This window comes from Numida meleagris, chromosome 1 (assembly GCF_002078875.1).
Source record: "Numida meleagris isolate 19003 breed g44 Domestic line chromosome 1, NumMel1.0, whole genome shotgun sequence".
Taxonomy (NCBI): Eukaryota; Metazoa; Chordata; class Aves; order Galliformes; family Numididae; genus Numida; species Numida meleagris.
This window is the reverse complement of record NC_034409.1, coordinates 78,079,580-78,105,360: the sequence shown is the minus strand read 5'-3', so window position 1 is coordinate 78,105,360 and position 25,781 is coordinate 78,079,580. Positions and strand designations below refer to the sequence as shown.

At 45.7% G+C, this 25,781-nt stretch overlaps 1 protein-coding gene across 1 annotated transcript in view; it reads right to left on the bottom strand.

The window, feature by feature from the left end:
- The window catches only part of GSK3B (glycogen synthase kinase 3 beta), a 139,913-nt gene continuing 115,309 nt past the window's right edge, over positions 1,178-25,781 (bottom strand). Inside the window, exons 9-11 of the mRNA XM_021397548.1 lie at positions 14,235-14,421; positions 8,911-9,009; positions 1,178-2,546 (exon numbers count right to left, since the gene is read on the bottom strand). Of these exons, the coding sequence (XP_021253223.1) occupies positions 2,479-2,546; positions 8,911-9,009; positions 14,235-14,421 (354 nt within the window). The 3' untranslated portion in view covers positions 1,178-2,478. The remainder of the gene's footprint in view (positions 2,547-8,910; positions 9,010-14,234; positions 14,422-25,781) is intronic.

Genomic DNA, 25,781 nt, shown 5'->3' with positions numbered 1-25,781 from the left:
GCTAACACCCACACAGTGCACACAGACACGGCACAGAACGGGAGCAGAGCTCTTCACTCTCCTCCGCAAGACTTAAGTGAAAGGATAAAAAGAAGGAAAAAAAAGAAAGAAAGACAGAAAGACAGAAAGACAGAAAGACAGAAAGACAGAAAGAAAGAAAGACAGAAAGAAAGACAGAAAGAAAGACAGAAAGAAAGACAGAAAGAAAGACAGAAAGAAAGACAGAAAGAAAGAAAGAAAGAAAGAAAGAAAGAAAGAAAGAAAGAAAGAAAAGCCACATTTCCCAGAACGAGCAGCAATTTGCCTCCATTATTTGTACATTTTAAAGACTCGGTCATCTATCTGCCTCCAAGCAGCAGCGCCTACAGGCGACGGCCCGGCGCTCTCGGCCTGCAGCAGGTCCACGCTGCGCCCTGCTCTGCGGGCCTCCTGCACTACGTGGATGGCTGAGCCACCGCCGAGCCCCTGCACTTACCTGTGCGAGCCGCGTTCCGTCCTTAGGACGCTCTCAGCCCTTTCAATTGTGTCACGCGTGAGGATTTAGAAAGCCTTCCTCTCTGAAGAGGCGGCGCGCCTTCCTCTACGATCAGCCAGAATTTAGGGGCAGCCTCTTGAAAGCACAGAAATGCTATTTTCCCCGACGGCAAACCGATGCGGGGCGTAAGGTAAGGGCTTAGCGGTTTCGGGGTGGGGGTTTGCTCCTCCCTCCCCCAGACCCGCCGTTATCGGGCAGGACGGGAGGGCAGGGCGTGGATGAAGCCCCAGGGCTGCTAGGAGATGAGTTTCCAAAAAAATCCCCGCGCAAACGAACAGGGTGAAAGGCGCAGGAGGGAAGCTGCCCGGCCGCGAGCGGAGCCGCCAGGTTTGCTGCAGCTGCTCCCAGGCCACTTGAAGGGCTGCGCGCTGCCCCAAACCAACCACCTGCCTCAGGCCCTCGGGTCGGACAGAGCTGGTAAGCACCGAGGCGGCTCCCGGTAGGAGCGCAAGGCAATGGGGGGGGGGGGGGCTCCTCCTCCTGTCCTCCCCGGGGATATTGCTCGGGATCGGGGCAGAGGCGGGACCGTGCACCGCTCGCCCTCGCAGGGGGGAAACCCGGAGCCTGGGCTACGACAAGCACCCGCCTCACGCTTCAGTCAGACTGCTGCGAGATTGTAGACAAAATAAAAAAACAGTGTTGTCTCTATGTATACATGTATATATTTATATAATATATATACACACACACTCATATGTAGCCAGCTTTCCTACAAGTCGGCAGGTACAATTACTGTCGATAGCACTCCGATGTGTAGTTTATTAATATTCTACCGATGTAAAAACGGAACGGCAACGTGGCAACGCGCTTCAATAAATAGAGATCAAAAAAGCAAAGAGGTTAAAAAGATGAAATTTAAATACAGATTCTAGCCGTGGATTTAAAATCAGAGCTACCGTAGAATGTGGCGTCCTGCGAGTTAAAGCTGCGGTTAAAAAAATATTACAAAATAAACCAGTAGAAGACTGTTACAGTTCACATTATAAATCCTGGTGTCCTTTTCCTGTACATCTCGGGAAAGGGAAGCCTATTCCAATTGGGACTGGAAAATCGCTCAGGCGGCGGCACCTCCCAGCCCGGCCCTCGCCATCCCCTCCGCTCGCCTCCGCCTGTGTGTGTATTATATTATATGGAGCCGGGCGAGGGGCTCCTCCCGGAAGGAAGCTGCAGGTCTCTTCATCGCTAGCACTGATTTGTGAAAGGAAAGTCTGCCACTAGCAGCTCAAGCCTTAGACACACGTAAGCCTCCCCCCACCCCCAGGCAGCCTATGTCCTACCATGCCGGCCAGGGCAGCTGTCAGTCGCCCGTCAGTCGGCCCGGGGCGTGGATTCGCTGGCACCGAACGCTGAGCTCTGTTGGATGACCCCTGCTAAGCTCCCGACCAAATTCAAGCTGTGCACTACATCAAAGTCCGAAACTTCACTTAAAAAGAAAATAAAAAAAGAGGTTAAAAAAAAAGAACTTCAGCAGAGAATGAGGTTTGGGGGTTCTTTTTCGTTTTGTTTTTTTTTGTTGGTTTTTTTTTGTTTGTTTTGTTTTTTTGTTTTTGTTTTTCCTTCTTTCCGTTGTGGGAGAGGGCATGAGGCAAGAGTCCTGGCTCTGAAGTACACAACAGCAAACTTCCAACATGAAGAGATTGTTGAGGGGAGAGACACTGGTGTGTTGTATTGCTCCGCGTTCCCTCCTCCCCCCACCTAAGTCCCTGCCCCGGACACCCTGCAGAGTGAGATACAATGAAACTGGTTCGTATTTATAGATATTTTACAAGGTTAAATAAGAACAGCAATAATAATAATAAAAAATTGAACACTAAAATGAACAGGTTGGTTGGTTGGTTGCTTTTTTTCCTCTTTTTAATTTTCTTTCCAAATGTGACCAGTGTTGCTGAGCAAGACTCAAATTACTGGTGATTTTCCTGTGCAGCTGGCTGCTTGGTACCGGTTCAGGTGGAGTTGGAGGCTGACGCTGTAGCTACACTATTGGTCTGAACTCGTTCTCCTGCATTAACATCTGCAAATGACAGGCGAGGGAAGGAAAGAAAGAAAGAACAACCAGCATTACCTCCAGAATACAGACATTTGCAACAACAGCCTTGACATTTCCCGCACAGGGAAAGCCCCAAATCCCACCACCAGAACCGCTGGGGCAAGATGCTCTCCTGACTTCTTGGGTACGTAAGGAGCGGGTTGCTCTGGGCTGAGGTGCGCTTGGAGCAGGACGACACAATTTCAGCACGCTAACACCTGGCTGTGTTCAGCTGCTCTGGTGGGATGGGGCCGTGCCCAGGCTGCCCCAGGAACGCTGCCCGCGAAGCGAGGCTCGCTGCCACTGCCACAGCCAGCACAACTGCCCGGGGCTGCACACTGCTGCTGATGTTTCCTGTGGTTAGGCCTCCTCCACAGCAAAGCCGTCTCCAGGAGGGACAGAGCCCCACACAGAGACAACACGCAGGACATGGGGCTCTTGTCAGTGCGCATTCAAGGAAACATAGAATTTGCAAAGAAACAGCAGAAGGAGATTCACTGCAACTGGCTGGACGTGGCTCTGGGCAGCCTGGTCTAGTGGCTGGCGACCCTGCACTCTGCAGAGGGGTTCAATCTCAATGATCTTTGAGGTCCTTTTCAACCCAGGCCATTCTACGATTCTACAATTCTGTGAACTGTGTTTTCAGATGTGATTCAAAGGGAAAACAGCTGCATCAGCTAATAACAAAGGGCTACGTGGAGAGTCTTCATGCTGACAGGCAGAGGCCCTTCCAGAGACCATCGAGTACTGTTATTCAGTATTTAGAACGCCCCAACAAACTGGGGCAGGCCTCCAGTAAGGCTGGAAATGGAGTAAACCAAGAGCCAAGATGCTAATAAACATCCAAACATACTGAGAACAACGGAACAGAACGATGGGCAAATAACCACATACCGTTGGTATTCTCTCCAAAAAAATAAAAGCTTTCTGAATAGTGGAAGAATTGGGAGGGGAAAAAAATGTACCAGCCTCATCTGCAGCTGTCCTATGCAGGATGTGATCAGCACAGCCACAAAAAAGGAAAGAGGACGAAAGGTGAAACATAAAGTACTTAGCAACAAATACATGAGTAGAAAAAGATATTAAGTGAGGTTTCCTAAAGAGAGCATGGTGCATTTCTTCCACTTAATTTAAGGTTAGCTGCAAAGCTATCGACACCGCAACAGGAAAAAATGACTTTTGTCTCAGTACAGAAGAGGGCAGAGTGGGAAAGCAGAGCATTTGGAAGACAAGGAAAAGGGCTCACAAAGGACAGAGCAAATTTACCGACGGATGAAGGCCAGCATGACCAGCAGAAATAACAGACAGGACAAAATACAGGTGGAGGTGGCTGAGAAGCACTGGTGAGGCATGGCAGTGGGATGATGTTAATGCAGCCCATCTGCTGTCCGGCCAAGCCAACCTGACCATAGCTGGAAGCGCAGCCATGAGCAACAGGCAACAAGGTGAACGAGAGCCCAGAAATGGAGCGCGCCGGTTGAGTGACAAATTAAGTAACACACAGAGATGATGGCAACAAAAAAGGGCAATCAAACCAGCACCAGCATCCAGGAATGATAAGGACAAGGGAGAGAGGGCGTGATGCTTATAGGAAAAGGAAACGCTGTGAGGAATGTGTAGGAAGAAAGGGAAATCCTTCTGTGGGCAGAGGATGCTAAACACTATGTTGGGGAAGTCTCCCATTCCCTTTCCCCCCACCCCAGAGTGACCCCAAGCTCTCCCTCCTGAAGGAATGACCACCATGAGAAAAGATGCTCAAAGCACCATGGCGATGTGCTGACAGCACCGATGTTATCTGGGAAGCTAGCCGTGCACGTGAGAGATATCGTCCTAGGTGGGGAACTGCTCTCAAGGAGCAGCTGCCAAACCACACGTGCATGCAACCGATGATGACCAAGGAAATCAGAAGTGGAAACTCTGACTCTCAGCTTCTGGCTGAGTCACGCCTCAAACTGTGCTTGATTTGCAGGTAGAGATAAACCCTAGCTAATGCAACATCTGTGCCTGATGCAAACAGTCCAGCTGGAATCTGTACTGTTGGAAGAGGATTTCTCTGTATAAGAACAAAAAGTGTGCGTCTTGTTTGCTGAAATAAAATGTGTTTTTTGATCTCCCACTCCTGAAGACAGCAGAGGCTGAAACCATACTCATTACATTGCTCTGAGCAGAGATAAAGAAGAAAGAGGAGGGGATGGAGCTACTTCATGTAACATGTAACACGTGCTCCTTCTCTACCATCACGCTAATGGGGGATTTCCTGAGAAATATATACAGCATACAGTAAGAAGGAAATAAGGTGATGCAGCCCTGGACCATTTACATGGGGCTTTTCACAATGCCTACCCAGGCTGGGACAGAGCACAGGCTGCTATGGGCTGCACTGACTCTGAAGCTCCAAGAAAACGCAGCGTTATGTCTCTCCAGCCTGCTGTGGATGGGGCATTTGGGGAGCAGAGCAGGGCTTGCTCTAGCATCTCTCTGCTGGAGTGCTGGAAAAAGAGCACGACTGGAGCATGAGGGTCTCTGGGCATTCAGTTACTCCTCGTCACCAGGAGAAATTGGCCCTTGGGCACAGAAAAAGAAAACCTATGCCTTCAGCAACACCGCTAAACACAGCTAAAAATCTGCTTTGCCAGCTGTGCTGCTGTGGAAGCTGTGCTAGGGATTGAAGCTATGAGCTGGCATGGAGCTCTCTAGTACGGGGCAGGTGAGTGCAGTGGCCTGTGGCTTGAGGTTAGGGCAGGCTCTGCTGTGACCCACCCACCTGACACCTCTGCGTGCGGCAAGGAAACCACAGCAGGGTTGAAGTGTCAGCCACTTCTGAACTCCTTACAAACAGAGGGGAAAAGTCATCTCTCATCAATACATCCTCTGCCAGTTCAGCCGCTGCCTCTGAGGAATGCCTCTACTTTCTCAGAGGGTACGTGGTGCTCCCTAGAAACCTCCCAGTAAGGGAAGACTGGGCTGCAGTTAAGAGACAGAGCCAACAACTCAGTCTGAGAAAGCCCATTAACACTAATGACAGCATTAGCTGGCTGGGTTTGAGTGCTGACAGACAGCGCTGCTCTTCTGCGCAGTGAGAAACAGAAGTGCAAACAGCCCACGAGTCCTCACGGGGCAAAGGAGGAGAGGAGTGCAAGGATGAGAAGGGCTCATTTCTCCTGCAGGGTCTATTGAAGGAGAAAAGCTGGGCTCAGTGCAAAACTGGTAAGACTGACACGCACAAGCTGCTCTCCTGTAGCTGCCATGGATGCACAAAAACTGCCTGCCCCTCCCCTGTCTAAGGAGTTGTCCAAAATTCCTTCAATGGAAATATCATATGTGCACTAAATCTTACTTCACTGGAGTACTGTGGCATTTTCAACCACCCCACACTGGCAGGTGACACTAGCTCTAATCTGTTTTGTTGCTGAAAGTTCAGGCACACCACCTCGTTTGGGATTACACGGGATCAGCACAGCAGGATGCCGAAGACGACAAGCTCAGCATCCCGGCTGGCACAGCGCCCTGCAGATGGCCATTACACCCTTCCCATCCTAGCACTCCTAACAGAGAGGTAACTGCTGCTACTGACCGAGCCAGCAAGAAAAATGCAGTCACACAAACAGGTCGCTGCTCAGCTTGGTGTGGCTGCACGGCTGTGAACCGTCCTCCTCCTCCGGGCTGATCAAGCCAGCATCCACGTGTACAAAGCTGCACTGGCATTCTTATCAGTGATCACCGTGATTCACAGAAAGCTAGCACACCGTTTCCAGCAGGGCCAATCACTTTCAACTTCTGTTTCGTCCCTTTGTGCACGAATGTCACAGGGGATTTCTCAAACTTTACATGAATTTGCCAGTGCCAGAGCAGCAAGGCTTCATGCCCCCCCTGCCAAGGCAGGTTCCATCACTGCAGGGAGCCTGGCTTTATGCCTTGAGAGGAAATTTACAACCAAATTCACATTCAAAAGTTACCTCAAATTCCCCTGCACTTGACATCATGATCCCAAAGTTGCTGTTGCGTTGCGCTACTGAAATCACCACCGTGCATCTATCAGTTACTGAACACAACTTTGGGTAACTTGTAGTAATATCAAGCGTGTGTGATATAAAGCAGTGCTTTACACCTTATAAAAAAATGGAGACTCGAGTCAGAGTTTCCGCTGCACAGCAGCTATGAAAATGATTGCGAGCAGGTAACAGCAGCCCAGCTGGATGTTCACTCCATTTCAGTGCCAGAACACCCATATAAGCAGCTATGCTGGGCACAGCACTGGACACATGAACTTCAGCATCTGTTCTGCCTGCTGACATGGATCGTGGTTACGTATAAGTTGGTTTGCTCTCTTCCCTGCTCAAAACAGTTTCTGAACTTGCACTGTTTATTCACACGTGTTTACATTTTGCAGAAGAGCCTCCTGCCTGTCAGGCTGCCCTGGGTCAGGTGGGAGCGTTGCTCCCATGCTGCTTTAGCAGTATTGAAGAGCTATGAACTTACTGCTCTGGAATATGCAGGGGGTAGGGAAATAAGGGACTCTTTCAATGGAAAGTTTTTGCTTAGTGCAGCATCAGCATGCAAAGCAAAACAGATTAACATCATCTCATATAGGACTTAATCCTAAAATCATAATTCTGATGAAATTCCCAAGGCCTGCCGTGAGAACCCCACGTGAGCAAGGAACTACAAAACAGCTGTGCAGCAGAAACACAACGCTGCAAGTTGCCCAATACTTAATTTCACAGTCTCTTTCCAAGCTGCAAGGTCATTTTCTGGTTTTGAACTAAGAGTAGAATGTCCTGTCCCAGCTGTGAGTACTGCTTGTGAACAGGAGGCTTACGCGTGTTGACATCAGTAAGATGGGTGGTTTTTTTTTCCTTTCCTTTTAGTATACTTCACATTTAGGACACTTCCAGGATGCAGTCTAATGCATTTTTCCCCCTCCTGTGTACTGGAGTGGAAATACTGGATGAAAACACAGTTTTTCTTAACCTAGTTCACTCCTCAAGACCGTTGCATCTTAGCAAAGAGAGCAGCTCCAGAAAGGCACTGAAGTGACATTAAGTGAAGGGATTTTTCAGAAGGACTTTAAAGTCAAATTCCCTGTCTGCGTTTTGTAGTTCATTTATCACTTTTACTACTTTATCTGTTTTTTTCCTCACTCACTGAGCAACAGATGCACAGAGAACATGACTATTTGCAAAATACTGCCAAGTGTACGAAACAAACATAGTAAATTTTAAAAGAGCAAATTTGCTTCCTCCTAAGTTCAAACCACATAAATTATACAGGCTCTATCTTTTACCATCTGATGCCACATTTTCAGAGAGAAGCCTGATCTTCCAACTCACTTTCACTTGTCTAAAATGGACCACGAAAATGCTTTCTGTACGGCAGTGGCTGGACCAAGCACGTCAGAATTGAAGTAACCGGCACATCAACCTTCAGACACTTTCCTGCACGACTGATTAGGCGTCCTGCTCCTCAAAAGAGGGTCCCTGCCCTTCTGAAATGGGCCTGACATTCTCAAGAGACACGCATGCAAGCACACCCATCTTGCAGCCTGCCTCGGGCTGCACAAGCGCACTGAGCTTGCCTGCTGGCATGCTGACTCAGGGCTGACGCAGTGCCACGTGTGAATCACCGCTGCCACATCCTGCAGCACCTGGGATTTGCTTTGGGAGTCTCCCAACTGATATTACTCAGCTTTTCAGGTTTCGCTGGAAACATAATACAAACTGGAGTGGCTACAGACCGACAGTGAGCTTTTAAAGGGTTTCTGACAGAAACGTGAGACCGAGAGAGAACAAAGAAAGTCACTCAGTGCTGGCCAAAACCCAAAGAGCTTAAAGATAACACAAGTAAACTCAGAAAGAAGCAATTGCAGCTACAGAGAAGAGGCAGTGAGCAAGCCGACCCAGCTCCCTACTCTGACTTTCGTAAGCTTCTGCCTTTCCCACTGGGGAAAATCCGCTCCATCCGTGCTCTCCAGAGGCCATTTCTACTAAGCTAGCCACTCCTTCTCCTCCTAGGCATCATGCTCAAAGTCAGTATTAGCTCTGGAGAGGCTGAAAGCTCACAATTCAGGTGCAAAACAATCCAAAATAAAATAAAAGCGTTAAAAAAGTAGAAACCGGGGGAGATAACTATTCTTTCATAGTGAAACTCTGGGCGAGAGGAATCAATAAACGTATCAGTGGCCCAAGTTAGGATTTGGGTTAGTGACCACAGCTAGCATCCAGGTGACCATGAGCAGAGACCGAGCAGAAGGCAGGGCTGGAGGAGCCCGTCCTTTCCTTCTCGCTCACCCTGGGCCTCCGCAGAGGATGGTGCCATGGAGCAGGGGAGGCAGGCGGGCGCGCGTTCTCACCTGAGGCTGCTGTAGCGTTTGTAGGGGTTGAAGCAGCTGCTTGGTTCCGAGCATGAGCAGGGATGAGGATCGAAGCCAGAGATGGGTTACTTGACAGTTCTGGAGGGGAGGTGGAACAAACAGAGTTAGCTCGTCATTCAGAAAGAGCCCCGCATGCAGCGCAGCTCCTTGGGTTGCCCCGTAACGGTAAGCTGGGGGCAAACGTGTGCCCTTCACAGCCAAAGGCCACGCTACGCTTCTCCTCTTGGCTGACCAGCAGGGGGAAACCAGGGCAATATTTGACAAGGCCATCCCCACAGCAAGGCTGACAGGACTACAGGGGTGGTACGGGTGTCAGGGAATTATTTCCTAGAGAAAGACAGTGGCGTGTGAGTTAGCAAACAACTGATCAAGCTTGTTGCTTATCAAAAGCCTGATGATGTACTGCCTTTTGAGAACTGGAAGGATTCCCTTCACAAACCCACTTGCAATCAGTCTGAACGCTGATAGCAGTCATGCTGCTTGGGGCACTGGTTCAGCAACAAGCAGCTGACACAGCCGCTCCAAGAGCTCCAGGGGTTCAGTTCTTTGGCTCGCTCAAGCTTCATTTCTGAAGGACCTGGGAACCCAAGACCAATCTTATGGCAATCTCCTTGAGTGAGGTCAAGAAGAGATGGCATCTCCTCTAAAAGTACAGGGAAAGCCAAAGGGAGTGGGTTTGCTGGGTAGTTTAAAAGGACAACAAAATGACACAGCCATTCTTTCTGAGACGTTAACCAAGGAAAAAACAGCCACGGCTTTTAGGCTCCAAATCTAATATAGCTTCAGTGTGTACCAGAATGAGAAACAGGCATCTTAAAACCACTGCTGTGGGAGGGTGAAGGGCAACACGCTGCCAACAACTGACAATCTTCTGACAGCCTCTCCAGAGAACTGACTGCCTCACAGAAGGCGGTACGGAGCCAAGACAAGACAGGTCCTGTCCGCCTCAGCATCAGCAGTGACTCCCTCTTGAGAAAGCAACATCCGGTGGGAAGGACATGAACAGTCACCTCATACGAGGATGACTTATGACTTTTGGGGCTCCAAGGGGTTTTGTACACAGTCTTACATTAATGTAGTTTGTTTTTAAGAGACTATTTCTCTTCCTTAACACAAGCTTTAGATTTAGGGCCTAAAAGGACCAGCAGTCTGCCTGATGATTTTTTCTCCTTTAAGTTCATTTTCTGCTAGGAAGGGAAGATGCAGACAACTCTCACTTGTTCATAAGCCTCTTATTAATGCGTATTTTGAGACTGTATTTAAGCACTTATGAATACGAGTTCCAGTCTAGAACCAAACAGAAATAGCTACATTACCCGCAACCTATCAAATTTATCCTCTGTAACATTACATTCTGGTCCAAGAAGACCTGGACTTTCCATAAAGCTTCAATAATCAAAACACCTGTATAAATACAAATCCCTAAACTCATATGGGAATAAAGTAGAATTCATATATTCATAATATCATTCAGAATTCCTAAGTCTCCTTTTTGTGGAAAAATAAACGGAAGAAACAACGAATCCTCCAAAATCAAAGAGGAACGCAAGTGATAAACCTATACTTTAATCCTGTCCTGGCTATTAGCTGCTCTGTGGAGGAAAATCTTGCTACTTTAATATCTTCTCCAAAGCTGTTTCTTAAATCAGTTATTACAGAGAATCTGCCATTCTCTTCATTATTTTTCAAAGTTTCTGTTACCCACGCATTCTTTCCTGTTCATCACCTTCAGTAGCACGGGCCTGCAGCTCAAACAGAAGCAGTGATAAAGCATAAAGGAAACCGAATGATATTTGCTACCTTCTGGTGCTAAGCAGTGCCTCAAGGATGCAACTATCCTCTGACAGCACCTCTGTAGCCAGAATCCTAGGGCCAAAGAGCCAGCTGACTTGGCAGAAAAATACTGCTGCAATGGCACTTCAATCCCAGGCTGATTCCTCCCATACTTTCTTGTAGTACTGCCAGAATATGTCCCTTCACAGCACCAGCTATAGTGAGTATACTGTTTTTTCTGTTGTTGCACAAGTGTTTCTCTGAAGCTACCCTGAAGAATGTGCAGAGACTACAAGGCTGATATTGTTCACTTCTTCAAAAACCTCACGCTGTCTTAACTGGTGTGAAGTTTCTTAAGTTCAGCGTGCTCCAAGTGTCTTGGTACTTCGCTTAGAGGAGAAGCATGCCAATTCAGACAACAAACAATCAAAGCAAACTGAACTTATTTGGCTGAAGTTTAACAATAACTTTGCTTCAGAAATTGAATTTTTGTTCTGCCGTATCTTTGTGGCTATCGTATCTATGAGAATGAGGCACGTCGATACAGAACAAAAGGTCTGAGCTGTGGTACCAACAGTCTGTTCTCAGTGACTTCCATCACAATCTATGGACAAGCTCTAGAATTGTAGCCTGCTTATCTAAATCAAACTTGCACTTCAAGGTTGTGGTAATTTCAACCAATACTGCACCAAGAAGGTATTGTGAACAAGGCAATGCAGATAAAGCTTTCAATATCATTATGTGAACAGAGCAGTGATCCCAAATCATTCATGAGAGCAAATTCTTGTTCACATCAGCTGGGGAAACACCTCTCCTTCTCCTGATTAAATCTTGATACCTACAGCCACTCTGCATCTCCAATAAGGAACTAGAATAAAAATATCCAGTTTTACCAGAACAGCAGATTATCTTCATTCCCCAACCACAATAAAATGCTTTGCACTGGAAGATGATGATACTGAGAGCACTGAGCTGTTCAATATTTCAATGCTCCCCAGAATGCCCTGGAGAAATTAGTTTTGTACCATTTACTTGGTCACCTTAACAGACTTTCTGCGTAACAAGTTTATGTAGCAGTTTCTCTTCAAAGCAGAAGGGTGCTGGAATCAGCACAAGTTTCACCCTCTGTTTTATGTGCCTCCTCACTGAGCATACCCAAAACAGAAATATCATTAAAAAAAAAACCCAACAACTAGGTGTCACTCAAATGGTCACACTAAGGATTTCTGGACACACTGAGACAGTATGGACAGAAATAAAGTCTTTTTTTTTAAAATTTTATTTTTAAAGAAAAAAAAAGCCCTTTTTATAATTAAAGGTCACAAGTCATTTTTTTCTGATCAAAAAACTCTAGCCATAAAAGTGCCTGTCATCAAGGAACAATGACAGCCACTCCTAAGTGCTGAATCACAGCACAATTTCAGTCTTCAATGGCTAACATGGACTGATAGTAACATCTGCGACCCAGCAGAACCACTGAAATGTTATAAGAAATTTAGTAAATGGTAGTCATTTTACAGGTTGTTTGAAAATTCAGCTTCTAAGAGAAAAAAAAACAAAAACGCTTTCTGTGCTTTCTGTCTTGCAGGTCTAGGAGTCACTGAACTGCAGCAATGGCTACTACAGATGCCTCCTTGGTCATGATAATTTTTTAAGTCCCAAATAGCACACAGCATTTGTTTAAATACTAAGAAAAATGTAGAGCCAAGACAGTAAGAATGATCAGATAAAGCTCTCTTAACAGCTCTCATCTCTACAGTAGGCGTCTATGTGCCCCAGAACCACTGCTGGCAGCCAAAGACCATGATCTTTATCTGCCATATACACTCCATGCTTTTTCCAGACCGCTGCCTGCATCAGCAGATTTGGTATGACACCTAGGTTCTTTGCGAAAATCAGTTCAGTGCAGTAATGATCAGATCTATATTGTTATTTCTAACAGCTTTGCTTTCAAGCCTTCTCCACCTCCTACTCCATGGGTTTCGGTCGACTGGCCATAGCCAAATAAAACACTTCCTTTAGAATTTAATATTGTCTGTTGAAAACAAATGTCATACAAAACAAAAGGATATCTTTCACTACTTTCAGAATTACCAGAGATGACATAAGTTATCAGCATATCTGATTTCCAAAGTCCTGATTCGTTTCCCAAACGTGATTTCTGCTTTGGACTAGTCACTCTCATGGGATCATTGTGCAGTCCATCTAAAGACTGACAACGACACAGTGTCACAGGAGGAGGAGAAGCTCTTTGTGTATCCTCAGGTCATAATCAGTACTAATGCTAGACAGGACCTATTACTGCATATTTATTAACGAAGGTCTTAAAATCACTGAGATAAGCTATTTACTTATTCTTAAAATTCTGCTTAGGTTTTTTTTTGGCTGGTGACATGCAACACAACTCATCTGGAAATGTATTAATGACAAACCTCCATCCTGCATTCTTGTTTTAGATGCTAACACTAGCACCAGCCAGTGACAGAAGACTGCTTTTTTGAATCTTACGGATTTTTTTTCCCTGGAAGCAATTTCTCCTGCCATTCCCAAGAGTCACTGTGAGAGCACATCAGCTCTCTAGGACAGCAAAGGAGGAGTTTACTTGAGGATTACATTACTCAGCAGTTTCCACACTGCCTAGGGTAAACCAGGGACAAATTCCCAACACATTATTTTTTCTCTAAGGATTTTTAAAGACTCACTACAGAGCTTTCCAACCCTTTTTTAAACCCTTGCATTCATGTAGTAGATTTACCTTCTGCAAGGCAGCCATTCAGAACACGTTAATTAACAAATGCTCAGGCACATTTTGGCAGATGGACATCACATGCACTAAAGGGTCTGAAAAACTACACTGATGCAAACTGAGCCAAAAAGTATTTTAGAATTCCAGCAGAAAATGCACACTGATCTGTTTACGCTGCAAGGGTGAGAACTTGCAGCTAATCACTTAACATTAAAATGAAGCGCTGCAACATTAATTACTAGGATATTTGTATGCCATATTTCTCATGATCTCTGTCTTGGAAGACAAAACTGTTCTATGGGAATATCAGTTTTACATTTCTGATTTCTGTGGGAAGATATACATGAATGGTTTTAAAATTTGATACTGGTCTGGGTTCAAATAAAAAAGCTTGCTGTCTGTCATTTTTATTGTTTCTGATTTACTGAGTCAATATGATGTTAGATAAACTCTACAGTACATAAAACCTGGACAGTGAGATTTCTGCATTTATCTCACATCCAAAACCAACACAGGCAGCAACACTACAAACTTTCCCGCCAAACTTAATATCCACTGCTCCTCGACATGGCACTGCAGGTATGAAGGAGCGGGAACACCTCCTAAAGGAAAAACTAATCTCCATGGTCACTGAGTACGGTATTCCACACACATACATCACCTAGAACACAGTCACTAAACTGCAAAAGTAAACCTCTTCGTTTTTAACTTGTGATGTGTGCATCTCAGCAAACACTCATCCCAGCGCTCCCTAAAGCAGGGATCCTCAACGCCTGCAGGCTACCTTGAGTGGTGAAATTGAAGAGTGCAGGTTTCTCTCGCCCGTTTGGTAACTTGACGTTTGGGTCCCGTAGTTCATCAAAGAAAGAGTGCGCACAGGCCTCCAGGGGAGTCAGGCGGGCAGTGGGGGTATACTCCAGCAGACGGCTACATAGCGCAATTGCTTCTGGTGGAGTGCGGGGCCGGAAGACCTGAAACAAAACAAGCAAGGAGAAACAGGTTGTCTGGGTATGTTTCTTCTCTTCGCTGAGCAGCAGCAAGCCAGAGCAATTAAACCTCTCGTTGCCCAACGCGCTGGAACAAACTTGTGTTTGTAGTAATCAACGTCCTCCAGCGAGGATGGGAAAATCCAGTTCCTGGGGTTGAGAAAGGGTTAATTGCCAAGCTTTGCACTCAGTGAAGGAGCAATGCCAGCAAGAGACTTCATGGGAGCGCACTCAGAAAAACAACTCCAAGAATGAAGGGGGAACTCATTCAAAAGTCATGACAAACACACACAGGTGCTACCAGCCATGCACATGGGGTGGAGTGAAGGTGAGGAGAAGGGTTCAAATGAGCGGGATTCACTGAATGCAAAAATTGAATAGGGCCCCACTATTTTTTTTTCTTTTCATTTTTATTTTTATGCCAGTGAATGAAGTCTTACTAACATGGACTTTTGCAGGCAGCAAGTCAGATTGTTGCTATGGAGGCTGCTGTTCAACTTTGGAGAACAACAAGGGAAGCGAGGGTGGGGTGCAGGAAATGTCTAGCTCTAACTTGCAGGTTTCTCCTTCCTTGACCTTATTCTGGCAAGTCATTCCTGTAATGGGATAACTCCTGCACATCTGGTATTTCTAAGGCTGAAAGCTCTGTCAAGAAAACCAACTATTCTATTCTAAAAGATTTTTACCTGGGCTGATGACAACACAGAGCTCAGAGCAGCTCCTCACTGCAGCTTGGCGTTAAACCTCCAAGAATAGCTATACACACACCTAACAACACGCCCACCCTCCTTTCCCCATACATAATAAGCAAGATAGAAGGTTATCATGTAGGTGACCTGGATGGCCTCTCACTATGTTGAACCTCACTATTAAGTCAGTAAAGGAAGGCAAGAGACCAGTATGGCTGAATGGGACCTGCAGGTCAAACTGGAAAGCAAGAAGAAAACGCACGTGCAGTGGAAACAGGGACAAGTACTGTGGGAAAAGTACAAGGAAGCTGTTAGGCCGTGTAGGGATAGGGTAAGGAAAGCCAAGGCCCAACTTGAATGAAACTTGGCAAGGGGTGCTAAGTAGAACAAGAAAGGCTTCTACAGGTACCTCAACCAGAAAAGGAAAGTCCAAGAGAGTGCACCTCCCACTAGTGAGTGACACAGGCAAGCTGGTAACAACAGACAAGGAGAAGGCTGAGGCACTCAACAACTGCTTGTCACACAGCCTTCAAATGATTGGTTTGGAAGGAGGGGATTGGGGAAGCAGTGCCCCTCCTGTTGCGAGCAAAGACCAGGTTCGTGACCACCTGAGGAACCTGAACATCCACAAATCTACAGGTCTTGACGAGATGCAACCCAGAGTCCTGAGGGAATTGGTTGATGTAGTCACCAAGCCACTCTCAATGGTATTTGGAAAGTCATGGCAATCAGGTGAAGTCCCTGGTGACTGGAAAAAAGGCAACATCACACTCATTTTTAAGAAGGGTAAAACGGATGACCCAGGGAACTGCCAATCTGTCATTCTCACCTTTGTGCTGGGAAAAATCATGGAGCAGATCTTCCTAAAAGCTATGCTAAGGGGCATGGAAGACAGGGAGGTGATACGGGAGAACCAGCATGGCTTCACCAAGGGCAAGTCCTGTCTGATCAACCTAGCTGTCTTCAGTGATGGTGTCACTGCATCAATGGGGAAGGGAAGAGCCACTGATGTCTTCCATCTGGACTTCAGTAAGGCCTTTGATATAGTACCCCACAACATCCTTCCCTTCAAACTGGAAAGATATGGGTTTGATGAGCGGACTGTTTGATGGACAAAGAATTGGCTGCAAGACTGAACCCAGAGAGTGATTTTCAATGGCTCAATGTCTGGATGGAGATCAGTGACGAGCAATGTTCCACATGCGTCAGTGGTGGGACAGATACTACCTAATAACTTTGTCAGTGACACTGACAGTAGGGTCAAGCACACCCTCAGCAAGTTTGCAGATGACACCAAGCTGTGGGGTGCAGTTGACACATCTGAGGGATGGGATGCCATACAGAGGGACCTAGACAGGTTTGAGCAGTGTGCCTAGGAGAACCTCAAGAGGTTCAACAAAGCCAAGTGCAGCATCTTGCTCCTGGGTCAAGGAAACCCCCACTATCAGTATAAGCTGGGGGATGGAAGGATTGAGCACAGCCCTGCCATGAAGGACTTGGGGATACTGGTGGATGGCAGCTGGACATGAGCCAGCCATGTGCCCTCGCAGCCCAGAAAGTCAACTATATCCTGGGCTGCATCAAAAGGAACGTGGCCAGCAGTTTGAGGGTGGTGATCCTGCCCCTCTGCTCTGTGCTGGTGAGACCTCACCTGGAGTACTGCGTCCAGATGTGGAGTCCTCAACACAGGAAATACATAAACCTGTTGGAGCATGTCCAGAGGAGGGCCACATAAATGATCCGAGGGGTGAACACCTTCCCTACGAGGACAGGCTGAGAGAGCTGGGGCTGTTCAGCCTGGAGAAGAGAAGGCTCTGAGGTGACCCGTTAGAGGCTTTTCAGTATCTAAAGGGGAGCTACAAGAAAGAGAGGGACAGACTTTCTAGCAGGGTCTGTCAAGGACAAGGGGAAATTAAAGAGTGTAGAATTAGGTTGGATATAAGGAAAAAGTCTTTTACAGTGAGAGCTGCCCAGAGATGTGGTGGAAGCCCTGCCCCTGGAGACATTCAAGGCTGGGCAGGACCAGGCTCTAAGCACCCTGATCTAGCTGCCATGTCCCTGTTCACTGCACAGGAGTTGGACTAGATGACCTTTAAAGGTCCCTTCCAACTCTGGGGATTCTATGATCCTATGTTACAGGTGATGCACTGGCTGCAGAAAAGGCAGCGGGCTGGGGGTGAGCAATAAGTTCTGATGCCAGCAGTTTTGATAAAAGCTGAGCTAATCCAAAATGCTCTTGCACCAGTGCAAGTGAACACACACCACGCAGCACCTAGGATAAATTAACCAGTGCATGACATACTGTCTGCAGTTAGGAACTTGCACAGGCACTCCCTGGGCAGGCTGTAAACCAAAGACTGTGCTCTGGTGAATGGGAATTGGACACAGGTCCTCCAGGGGTGCTGGAGAGCACTCGCATGAGTTCCACACATGCTGTGCTAGCTCCTGTGGCTGGGACTCATGGAGTCAAAGGGACTTTTGTTTGTTTACCCTGTGGTAAATAGTGTAAATAAGCATGTCTTGAGGCAAAACCACCGAAGTGAAGTCTTCTGATTTTTACTGAGAGGTCTCACTCTTGTATCTTCTTACTGGTGTTTTGGCAGGCTTGATTTACCACAACTTGAAACTGAAGTACTTCATTTTCAGCTATGTTTTTCCCTCAGGACAGCTCACTTATCAGCTACTATACATATTTTTAAAAAGTATCACTTTGTTTTTCCTTTGGGAAAAGAAGACAAGACCCTGTCTGGAGCACATCAGCAGGCAGGCAGAGCGACAGACCTGCTGTCTGTAAGAGGAGTTTTCTCATCTAACTCTTAAGCTCTTCATTTTCACAGTGAAACCCTCACAGTCTCTTCCTAAACTCAGTCTGCCCCTGAGTGAGCAGCCAGGCATCCAGGGCAGGCGGTGCCTGAGGGCCACCCTAGCTGTTCCAGAACCAGGGAGGGGAAAATTCAAATTACTTTGAGTCCTCACTCAGCTTCCCCCCCGTGAGAAGTGGTGATTAACACGTGGGATGAGCTGCACATCTAAGCCCATCTCCTCTTCATCCCCTGGTGGTAAAGAACATTTGCCTGTCTGCTGCTTCAGGGATGCTCGCTCAACTCAAATATCACTTCTAGCATTCCTCTCCTTTTTTCAAGGCTAGGCCTAGTAATTTGAAAAAATGTTTTAGTACATACCCGTACTCCTGAGGTGAAATGTCCTGTTCCTGACGAGTCCTAAAGATAACGCAGTGAAATAATCCAAACAGGGGGAGTCAATCCAAATGAGAATAGTTCAGCAAGGAAAAATATATCCAATATTATAAGAAATCCATGGTGTGGGAGACATAGAAAATGTTTATACAATTAGAAACTTTAAACATCAGTCTCCATAGCAGCAAGTCCAACTTCACCACAGTGTATGCCAAAAAATTGATTGTGCAATGGTGAGGCATAGTATAGAAACATTTTTCTATTAAATTTATGTTCCAATGCCAGTGCATTTACTAAAAAAATAAAATAAAAAAAAATTGAAATCAAAACTCGAACTAAAAGGGTAATCGAAATTCTCATCATAAAGAATTTTCAGTCTTTGGTCCTGGGTATAAATGTCCACAGACAATGGGTCCGAATTAGTTCGTCTCCCAAAGTGCATCCCACTTGTAAATCTGTCCCAGAGACACAATGCAAACTTTATTTTTCTGAAAAAAAGCCAAACCCCTAGCAATTTGTAATTGGTGCTGAAAAGAAAATAAAAATCTGGGCTCTGTCCTTCCAATTTGGATGCTTTCAATTTGCGTGAGCTATGGGTGCCTCAGGCCGCCGCGGATTATTCTCCATTTTGGATTGACTTCCCCCACCACTGGAGTTTGTTTGCTGATGTGATCTCTTTAGGATTCTTCAGGAACTGGAGATACCACCTCAGGAGTGCGGGTACAGACTGAATTTCGTTCTACTACGGGTCTTTCCCCCTCATATCGTCGCACCCACTGATTAAGAAATTTTCCCTCAATTTGTTCCTCCCCCTTCCTTTGGACTAGCACACTACAACTAAAAGCCACCCCCCTGCGTCTTCCAGCTCTTCTGATCCCATGCAGCCCCACCGGGAAGGCTGACAAATTCACCCACCGAGAACTACACTCGTGTGGAGCCGGGGACGGTCACTGCTAGGCGGGGCACGGAGGGCAGGGCTCCCTGCTAGTTGTGAGCCCCCCGGCTGTGGGGTGCAGCCAGAGCTTCAGGTCTGGGTAGTTCTCAGTGAGGGAATGGAGGTAGCAAATAATCCGCGGATTATTTTTTTAGTCTGCGGACTAAAATTTAGTGCACGGACTAAAATCCGGCCCTTCGGAGCAAAGTCTGTCTTGGTTTAAGGTACATCTGGGTGAAAGCAAAAGAAATAAGAAATAATAAAGGAAAGAAAAAAGGAGAAAAGGAAAAAAATAAAAGGAAAAAAAGCTAAGTGCACAAAGTAAAGTGTTTGGGCAGACTACCATTTAGTATGCAGACTAAATATGGCCGGGCAAAATGCACAGCAAGTCCACAAACAAAACCAAAAATAAAACACTGACAGGAACTTTTAAAGCAATCAGATACTACCCCACCGGCGCAGCAATTCATTTTTCTAAAATGAAACAAGACCTTTGGTAAGGCTATTTGTCCACAGGCGGGACCGAAGGCTCAAGTTTTCATTTTAAAAAATGAACCTGTTTTGGAGATAAACAAATGCAAAAAAACCAAAAAAACAAAAAAAACGCTTTACATACAGTATCTTCAAGGAAAATTTGCACTTGCATAACTCAAAACCTCTTAGTTTCTGCAAAGCAATGAATTTCAGGCTGAGACCCAAGTCACCGGTTCTTTTTGGATGAGTTACAAAATCTCTGCATGGTCATGTAAAATGGAAACGCTGACTCATCCAAAACCACAGCTTTTGGTGTTTTTGTTTTGTTTGTTTTCTTTCAGATTCCAATAGATCTATACCTCACCAAAAAGCTGAGGGACCAGCACAAGTCCGTTCTGTGTTCAGGCATGCTGGCGATGCTTGAATGCCCATGACTGCAGGCAGTGAGGCCAGGCAAGTCGCCTATTCCCTTCCTGCATTACGCTGCTATTGGTGTGATCTCTCTCGTGCATCTCCCTCTCCTTTTTTCAGGAATCAGCACCATCTCCAACACTGTAAAATGACTGTCAGGCCTAAATGCCCCAGGTGCACTACTGGGCTTTCAACCCCAAATGACATCAATTTAGAGGAAGCCTTTGTGCACTAGCAGAGCAAGTCACATACTATCTTTCTGATTTGAAATGCTTCCTACCTGTGTAGTAGAGTTCACACCCTTTCTGAATTTCAATTTCTTATTTTTTATCCTTGACACATACATTGCAAGAAAAAGGATGGGAAGCACAGGCTGCTCTATTTCACTGCACTTGCATCAGCATTCAGCCCTCAAATGAAACCCCACGAGGCAAGAGTTGAGCATTGTTTCAGCAGAACGCCTGGTCTGACTTTCAGCTCATTGACTTGCCACGCACAACATGGAGCTCCGCCGCCTTGGTCTAATTACACATCCAAGCTCCACAATGTTACAGCAAGGTGCTCTTCCAGCCAGCGTGTATTAAAAGACATTGCTCCTGCCATCAACTGCCGTGTGTTCCGCATGCAGATCGCAAGTCCTGCTAGCGTGCTGTGCTCCTAAGAGAGCAGAGGCTTATTAAAATGACATCTGTTGCTAACGCATCAAGTCGGTGACACCGCAGTTAGAAATTTCCTTGCCAGCTCCAGAGCCCCGTGCATTTTGCCAAGAACCACCCACAGCCCTGCTGCAGGCCGACAGCCCGTGTACATCCCTCTTGGTCCGTGAGCACATTTCGATGGCACATGCCCCAGGCTGGGGCGGAGGGGATACAGCCTCTCTGGAAACACTTCAGTATTAAGGAAAGCTCCTCCTGTTTGCAAGCCATCAAAGCTGTCAGATGTAGGACACGACCCCTAAAGTCAACTTGTTTGAAATGCAATCATACAATACCATCAGCATGGCTTCACAACACGAAGCAGTGTTTCAGTCACGCAAGTGAAACATAATAAGCTTTATGAGAAACACGATGTTCACAACCACAGAAGGAAAAGGAGGAGACACATGCAAGGCAGCAAGGTCTGGACTGAGCTTCACTCGACACAAGGAAACCCAAAGCTAACGCTGAACTCTTGCTCTGAGGATCAGTCTTGTCCCAAGAGCCTGACAATTTTCGAAGTGGGTTTCTGAAATACACCGGTTTGCTATTTTTGAAGTGCGCAGAACTCACATGATGCAAATGAAGATTAAAGAAGTCCATCTTCTCTGATGGAATCTCCTTACAATTTTTCTCAAAAGCCTCTCAAAAATAGCTAACGCCTTAGTAGTGAAAAATCCCTGTCTGATGGTACTTCCACAGCCAGAGAAATGAAGACAGAAGGGTTAAGTGGCTTACAAATGAGCTGACACAGAACTGGGAACAGAACCAGAAACCTGTCTGCGGAGCTCCTTCTTGCTGAGACCACACACTTGTTATTGGGCTAATTCCATTGAGGTCCCAGCAAAACCAGCACCAAGTAGCCTTTATTAACCAGCACATGCTTGGCTTCTAGCAAGCTCTACAGGCGGGCAACACAGCCAAGCGGAACAAACTCCCCTTCTCCTCAGACAGAACTCAAAAAAATCTGCCCCTGGAAATGATCCCAGCCTCAGCAGGACAGCCATAAGGAACAGCTTCAGCAGACGTGTTGCAATAGGACAGCAGAACAGACACTACGTTGCAGAAGACCTGTTAAACTTAGCATCTGATTGCTGTATTGCACTCATGCAAATCACGTCTTAATATTAAAGAATGCTCATTTATTTGTCATTACACAGTACTTTCCCTACTGCATACAAATTGGGCTGTGAGGCAGGGCAATTTATCACCTACACAACCTGGCCTCTGTTCTCATGCGATAGATGGAGATAAGAGATTTACACTATCCAAAATCACTGCTCCTACAAAGGGATCTGGAAGACATGAAATTGACAGAAAAACTTGGCTTTTTCTTCTTTCTTTTAAGCTAATCTCCTGCAGAGCTGTTTTCACTCTTTGCTTGGAAACTCATTACACATCAAGTAAAAAACAGAACTGCACTCTTCAAAAAGAACCAAGGTTTCACAACAGGCAATCGATCACCGCTAGATCATGCTGGAAAAGACAATCCTGCCCTTCTCCTGGCCCTGCAAGTCTGCCACATTCTCTTGTCCCAGTATGTACAGTTGGGCCTGAATGAGCAGTCAGGTAAGAAAGCCAATCCAGATCTCAACGTGTTTTTCTTCTCCCCCAAGAGGTTTTTACTACTATATAAACAAGAATGCAAAAGGAAGGCATCAAGAATATGCAGGTGGGAACTGGAAGGCAGACCCCACTTCATGACAAACTTGAGCTAATTATGAAATTGCATTTAAAGAGATATCTAATCTCCTTTCTACTTTTGTATCTCTACAACAGTTCGGGCCACTTCATTTCAAATGCAAGTTCACCAACGAAGACTTCTGACAGAAGAATTTCCATTTTCTTTTGTCATCAGTTATAATTAGGAGTGACAAAAGAAGCCATTTATCCTTTTTACTGCTTGGTATTCTTTCTTGAATCTACAGTATGAGCAGTCACTTGGATGTATTACAAGCAAAACAATCTGCTTAAAAGCCAGACAAGAACCAGGAGAGCAGGAGTAGGACAGGATGAGGACATGAGGCTGATTCGGGAGTGTGGAAAAAAACACTCATGAGAGAGACAAGACTGCTTATGTCCAAGTCTCATGGTGAGGTAGAAGGTGACAGGACTGCCTGCTGCAAGTACAGCAAAATTCAACAATTAAGAACCAAGGAGCAGACTGGTAAAATGCATAAAAAGACTACACACACAGACACACCCAACGCACACAATATTCAATCTAAAATATATGCCCAATACTTCATAGTATTAGCAATATTATAGAATCATAGAATTGTTTGGGTTGGAAGGGACCTTTAAGATCATTTAGTTCCACCCTCTCTGCTACAGGCAGGGCCACATCCCACTAGGCCAGGCTGCTCAAAACCTGTCAGAAATACCCAGAGAGCAGATCATCACACCAGGTACATCCAACAGAAGTCCTCATAGAATTTCAAATGTAACTTATTTGTAATACAGAGTACAAAGGACTGGAATCCTTTTAATTGTAATCCAAACACACTTTTGTAAACCAAAGAAATTTCCCTGAAATATTATGAAACAACAGTGAGAAAGCTCTTGTGCCAAAGAGCTTACACGAGGGAGTGACTTTTTTCTCTAAACATTCTGATAAATAGCTGCCTGGAAGCTTTTTCACACAAAAATTAACTCTAACTGGTGAGTCCTTCGCTTATAACTAGATCACAAAAATAACAGCCTTCTAAATACAGTATCTTCAGTAATTCTTTAACCTAGATGACAAATGTTCCTGTTACTGAGGTAGAAACTTTCAAAATTGGAAGTCCTTCTGGCAACTACTTACAGCACCCTAGTTACATACGTAACAAAAACCATTTGCCCTTTCATCTTTTCTGCTGATTAGACTGCGCTTCTGCAAGGATAGTTCAGAAGTACTTTTCTAGTCAATATTTGCAATTCTAAAATACAGAAACTCCAAGAGGATGGACACTTCTGTATTCAGTAGTCTTAATTCTTTAGTGATCTGCTGTCCTTCATCTTTTAATGCTTCTTTGTTCTCTAATGTCAGATTATTAAAGGTCACCGCTATATCAGGCTGTAATTTATTAAGGTTTAATAAATGATGAGTGGCTATTTTACTAAGTTGTTGATGCACGATTACATTGATCAAGGGTCATTAAGTTTATTTATAACAATGTTTTATAATGCTTTAAAACACTTTTTTTGTAACTGATGTGACAGATATCTGTCAAATAATTCACTCTTCAAGAGTACACGTAAACAGTGCGATAGCATGAAGTAAGACCTTCTGCCTCGATTCTTTTGGTTTTTTATTGAAGCCCTTTTTGTAAGACACTTTTAGTGTGGAATTTTGCAGTTTTGGATTGGAAACCTGTACTACTTGGCTGTTTTAGAAACTTAGTTAAAATGCTATGTGCATGATAAATGTTGGCTTAAATGTTATTATTTTTTTTATTTCAACAAAGCTTTTGATACTGTTTCTCACAGTACCCTTCTGGACAAAACGTCCAGCATGTAGCTGGACAACAACATAAGGCTATGGTTGAAGAGTTGGCTTGTGGGTCAGGCGCAAACAGTTACAGTAAATGGGGTCACATCAGGCTGGAGGCCAGTCACTAGTGAGGTCCCACAGAATTCTATTTTTGGACCAGTTCTCTCCAGTGTTTTCCTGAATGACCTAGATGCAGGACTCAAACACATATTAAGTAAGTTTACAGATGATACTATGTTAAGAGGAGCTGTTGACTCCCCAGATGGTTGAGAGTCATTGCAGAGAGATCTTGACAAATTGGAGGGCTATGCAATCATCAACTGCGTGAAGTTCAACAGGAGTAAGTGCCGGATTCTACAGCTGGGAAGGGGCAATCTTGAATGTAAGTATACACTAGGGAATGAGGGGCTGGAGAGCAGCCCTGCTAAAAGGAGTCTGGGGGTTCTGGCTGATGTCAAGTTGAATCTGAGTGAACAGCGTGCCCTGGCAGCCCAAAGGGCCAACTGTACCCTGGGGTGCATCAGGCCTAGCACTGCCAGCCAGGCGGGGGAAGGGATTGTCCAGCTGTGCTGTGCACTGTGCGGCCTCACCTCGAGCACTGGGTACAGCTTTGGGTGCTGCAATGTAAGAAGGACATAAAACTGTAAGAGCAACCAAAGGAGGGCTACAAAGATCAGGAAAGGTCTGGAGGGCAAAATGGATAAGGAGCAGCTGAGGTCCAGTGGTGTGTTTGTCCCAGAGCAGAGGAGCTGAGGGGAGGCCTCATGGCAGCTGCAGCTCCTCACAGGGAGCAGAGGGGCAGCGCTGAGCTCTGCTCTCTGTGACAGCGACAGGGCCCAAGAGAATGCCATGGAGCTGTGTCAGGGGAGGATAAGGTTGACAATTAGTAACAGGTTCTGCATCAGAGGGTGGTGGTGCCCTGGAACAGGCTGCTGAGGGCAGTGGGCATGGCCCCAAGTGCCAGAGTGCAAGATGCTTGAACCCTCAGACATAGGGTTTGGATTTTGAGTGGTGGTGTGTGGGGCCAGGAATTGGACTCAGTGATTCCTTCCAACTCAGGATATTCTAGGATTCTGTGATAATTTATATGGCTTCCGTGCCATCAGATATTATACCAATACAGCCGGCTAACAAAGAGCAATCCTAAGCATTACTGCCACTTACTGAAATCTTTCATGGCTCAACACCAAAACGTTGAAAGGAAAGGACCTTTTAGAAGTAACTGTGGATGAGTATCTTTGTTAACACTGTGCTGGATAATCCATTTTTACTAATTTAGCGCTTGTATAATAAGAAAAGTACAGATTACATAAACGAAGCATCGTGTCACTCAACTGCAGCAAACTAGTTTAAATGCTACTGTACATGCAGCTGATGTCAGGAAGTATGTATAAAATGATTTGAGAAGAAGAAGCCATGCTGCAAGCACAGAAGTCCAAAAGTAATTCTGCCCTAGTGAAGATCTCCTGG